At 58.3% G+C, this 4,321-nt stretch overlaps 1 protein-coding gene across 1 annotated transcript in view; it reads right to left on the bottom strand.

Annotated features, from left to right (window-relative positions):
- Nucleotides 1–4,321, bottom strand: part of POLG (polymerase (DNA directed), gamma) — a gene marked incomplete at its 5' end in the record, with an annotated part of 8,580 nt that overhangs the window by 3,436 nt on the left and 823 nt on the right. The window contains 15 exons of the mRNA XM_009870506.1: nucleotides 4–23; nucleotides 126–261; nucleotides 515–632; nucleotides 730–783; nucleotides 908–1,068; nucleotides 1,310–1,432; nucleotides 1,547–1,618; nucleotides 1,787–1,919; nucleotides 2,062–2,316; nucleotides 2,387–2,510; nucleotides 2,715–2,875; nucleotides 3,008–3,190; nucleotides 3,637–3,716; nucleotides 3,924–4,070; nucleotides 4,296–4,321. The exon at nucleotides 4,296–4,321 is cut by the window's right edge and continues 169 nt beyond it. Coding sequence (XP_009868808.1) covers nucleotides 4–23; nucleotides 126–261; nucleotides 515–632; nucleotides 730–783; nucleotides 908–1,068; nucleotides 1,310–1,432; nucleotides 1,547–1,618; nucleotides 1,787–1,919; nucleotides 2,062–2,316; nucleotides 2,387–2,510; nucleotides 2,715–2,875; nucleotides 3,008–3,190; nucleotides 3,637–3,716; nucleotides 3,924–4,070; nucleotides 4,296–4,321 — 1,793 coding nt within the window. The remainder of the gene's footprint in view (nucleotides 1–3; nucleotides 24–125; nucleotides 262–514; nucleotides 633–729; nucleotides 784–907; nucleotides 1,069–1,309; nucleotides 1,433–1,546; nucleotides 1,619–1,786; nucleotides 1,920–2,061; nucleotides 2,317–2,386; nucleotides 2,511–2,714; nucleotides 2,876–3,007; nucleotides 3,191–3,636; nucleotides 3,717–3,923; nucleotides 4,071–4,295) is intronic.

Raw genomic sequence — 4,321 nt, 5'->3', positions numbered from 1 at the left:
CATCCAGCCGAAAGCTGTGCAGCCTGCCAGGAGGGGAGTTGGACGTCAAATTGGAATGAGTTTGGGGGAGGAGGGTCACCCCAGTACCCAGCAAGCCCATTTCCCCAGGGAGTAGCCCCACTCACCATGGATGCCGGCGAAGTGCGCCTCGCCAAGGACAGCAGCTATCCAGAGCTCCTGGGAATCCACGTCTGCGCCCACCAGGGAGTAGCCGGGCGGCACCTGGACCATGGCTTTCAGCTCGCTGCCCACCCGATCAGCCTACGGGACACAACGCCCAATGCAGCACAACCCCTGGGCCTCTCTCTCCTCCTCAGCAGCACAGGAGCAGCCTTCCCCGCCCAGCCCCTGCTGCCTTTCTCCTTTCCCAAAGTCAAAACACATCAGCCCTGCCACTTCAAACCCCAGCATCCAGCCCCGACTTCCATTTCCAACCCAGGCTGCTCCCATCAGTCCAAAACACACAGAAGGCACCCCAAAACGCTCTCCACAAGGACCCCAAGCACAGCCATACCCGGGCGTTGCTGGCCGTCAGCCACGTGGGCTCCACTGCCCGGCGGGTGATGGTGCCTGCGGTCACCACCTGCGGCAGGATGGCTCCACAATCATCCTCCTCGTTATAGTCCGGGTGCCTGAGACAGAGCTGAGGGTGAGCATCATCCTGCAAGAACTCTCCAGGAGCAGAGCAGAGAGGACCACGGTTCTGGCTGGGGCTGTTCCTCCTCATACCTGGTCACCACACGAGGCAGCTCCCCCTTCTTCAGCCACACCACCATCTGCGAACTGAGGGTACATGTAGCAGCAGGTGAGATTCTGAGCCCCCCTGCATCCGCATAACCTTCCCCTCGGCCACAGTGCAGCCTCAGCTTGCAGGGATGGGGCAATTCAGATGAAGGCAGCTGCTCACCTGATGCGCTTGTGAGCGTTCCTCCAAAACGAGATCATTTTGTTTATCTCCAGGGCTCTGGTCCCGTGGGTGCGGCCCACGGCAGCCCGCAGGGTGCCGTCCTCCATCTGGGGCAGGAAATCCTTGGCAAAAGGGCTTCCCACGTTGTTATCGTTCCCATCCTTCAGTAGCAAAAGAGACACCCGGGCTCAGCGTGACACTGCTACAATATCAATAAAGCTCCACGCATGCTCCCATCCCAGCTACACAGATGCATTTCTACCACCCAGTCCCAAGGGACAACGTCACAGGGGTCTCAGGAGCACTGCAGCACCAGGGCTACAGGCAAGGTGGGACAAGGGGAACTGAAAAACAGGGTGGCCAGGTAGCCCCCAGAAAAAGTCCCAAGAGCACCCAACTTGCCTTGTGAGGCAGCTTGAAGAACCAACACCCAGGGATGTTGACATCGTTGTAGGGACCATTGCCATGGTGGTACGAGGGCTGGCTCTTTGCCGTCGCCAGCTCCTGCAGTTCATCCATCTCCTCCTACGACCAGCGATGCGAGTTGATGCCAGGAATGACCCCAGGCACGACAGAAGGGGAAAGCGGAGGAAAGAGAGACCAATCTGCTCCCCCCATCCAACAGGAAATCCCATTTACCTGCACCAGGCTCTGGTCTACTTTGTCCATTTTATCCTCCATGTCCATCTCCTGCCGGCTCAGCTCCTCTACCTGTGACAGAGACAAACCATGCGGGAAGCTGGATTAAACATCAATACTACACTTATTAAAGGAAATTTCTTACATCCAGCCTCTGAAGCCACACACAGAGCTGGCTTTCACGTGTACACAGGAAAAAGCCCAGCCCCACACCTCCCTCCCACTGAGGGACCCTCCAACCCCTTCCTTCCCCTTCTGCCACATCGTACTGTTGTCCATCACCAGCAGCTCATCCTCTATGGCAGCTTCCAGCCCTGGGGGCTGCTCCTTGCCTTTCTCCAGGCAGTGCTGCCTGTACAGGCTCTCGATCACCCTGGCAGGGTAGAAGGCAGAGGAGAAGGCAGGGCTCATGCACCCACAACAGTGCCCAATGCTCCAGGGCATGGTCCCAGGGAGCTCCCAAACCCTTCCAACAGGGCAGCCCCCAGCTCAGCATCCCACTACATCCCCCTCACCTGTACGGGCAAGAAGGACCCTCCACCTCCGAGTGGGCTGCTGGCAAATTGTCCTGCCGTCCTGGCACCAGGTAGCCCCAGCCGTGCTTCTCCGAGTAATGGAGGGGGAACCCATCCCAGGCCAAGCGCATCAGCTTCGGAGTCACCCTCATCTGCAGGCTGATGAGGCTGGGGCCCGGCACCCACCCTGCCTCCTCCCTGGGTCCCGGCACCCCCCCTGCCTCATCCAGGCGCGGGCACAACTTGCGGTACCAGCTGGGGAGCAGCAGGGATGGGTCAGAGGGTGCAGAGCAAGCCCTAGGGACACCCAGGATCCCCAACTCACCCCGGGTGGCCTGGCAGGTGCTGGAGTCTCTTGGGTTGCAGCACGACTGTCTCCTTCAGACGCTCCAGGCAGACCTGGCTCGCAGGGGTTTTCAGCTCCTCATCCTCACTTGGAGGACCAAGGTCTGGTGGGACAAGGAGGACCGGCTAGCAGAGTCCTCCACACCACCCCAACAGGGACAGGAGCCTCAAACCAGTTCCCAGCACAGAGACACAGGCCGGCAATTTTTCACCCTGCCAGCATCAAGGAACCATGTCCCTTCGTCTAAGGTGCCCAAGGGAAGGTGTCCCTCAACCATCCCTTGTCCCCAGGGACACCCTGTGCTCACCTTCCTGCCACTCCTGCGTGGACCCATCTGCGCCCACCGCCTCCAGGGACACTTTGCTGTTCCCATCCTGATCCTTCTTCTTTTTCTTCCCCGGATTCTTTTTCTGCTTAAATGTCTGCGTGTCCCACTCGAGATCCCAGAGCCAAGGGTCATCCTTGTACCTGCCAACATGCCACTGTCACATCACAGTTTTGCTCCTGTCCCCAGCACCTGCCCCCAGACCACTGTGAACCACCGGGCGTTTGGTCTCTGTCCTGTGGGCGACAGGACCTGCACCCCCAGCCCATGGGTACCTGTCCTCATGCAGCAGCTGGCAGGCATCGTTGGCCAAGTTCATCAAGGACTTCTTCATCTCCTTCTGCAGCTCCTCGTAGGTGCCCTGAGCATCGTCCAGGTACCTCTTCCAGTTCCTGTTGACTGGCAGGTAGGACACCCCCATCTCCAGCATCCCTGCAAACGTCACGGGGTGCGGGCACCTAGAGCCCAAAGCAGGGAGGAATTAGATGTCTGCTGGAGGGAATTTGCCTTGGAAGCACCAGACTATGATGGACACAAACACTTCTTCACTTAAACTTTTGCAGCCTCACAAAACCATTTATGCTCTTCCTCTAAACCAATAACGGCTCCCTATATCTTCTGCCTGCCCTGCACATAAATTGCTGCCTAAAAACAACCCTATGCAACAACCCCAAAGCTCTATCACACCGATCTGCCTCATTAAGTCTGCTTGCCTCCTCCAGATCCAGTAAATTACTCTTTATTCCTTCTTACTTACAGACTGAGGGTGTGAAGTCCCTGCTGAAGAGCGGCTCAGGGCCCCCCCAACCTCCTGCCACCATCCCCAAGGACAAGAGGAGACACATCCCATCCTCAGAGGGGCCACAATCCTCCCCGTTGCTGGCCAAGCACCAGCAGTTCTCACCTCTCCATGAAGAGCGGCAGCTGCTCCTGGAACACCTCGTGGGTGGCCTGAACATCACGGGCACAGTACGACATCAGGTCCTGGGGACAGAGGCAGGTGAGAGCAGGCAGTGTAGCCACCTCTCTGCCAGCACAGGGCGAGGAACCAGGACTGCAGGAGGATGGGGACATCGCAGCCCCATGCACACCCAAAGCCCTCACAAGAAAGGGCAGCAAAGTGGAAACTACTCCAGCAGCTCCCATCTCCAGCTCCCGCTGCCCGTCAGGATGTTGGGGTGGCCAATGTACCTGGAAGTGACTCCTGATGTCGGCCATGGTCCCCTTCACAAACAGCTCCCGCGCCTCCTTCTCCAGGGGCTCCCCCCCAACGTAAAGCGCGTGCACATCTGCCAGGTTGTTGATGCTGCTGACGTGCACCCAGTCCCACGAAGCGATCTGCAAACAACGAGGGGGGTCAGACAGTGTGGGACAAGGACTGGTTGTGCCTGAGATCAGGAGAGGTGCAGAATGCTGCTGCTGCGTTTTAAACTAAGGCCACCTCACGTGGAAGGCATTGGGAGAGCTTGACCCAACAGAGCTGCTCCAACAGCTCCTACTCTGCCAGTACAGGATCAAACGGTCCCATTATAGGATCAAACCGTCCCCTGCCACGCATGGCACTGCCAGCAGCTCAGCTCTCTTACTCA

This window comes from Apaloderma vittatum, unplaced genomic scaffold (genome assembly GCF_000703405.1).
Source record: "Apaloderma vittatum isolate BGI_N311 unplaced genomic scaffold, ASM70340v1 scaffold21315, whole genome shotgun sequence".
Classification (NCBI taxonomy): Eukaryota; Metazoa; Chordata; class Aves; order Trogoniformes; family Trogonidae; genus Apaloderma; species Apaloderma vittatum.
Note: the sequence above shows the minus strand (reverse complement) of the source record. Positions and strands in the feature narration are given on the sequence as shown.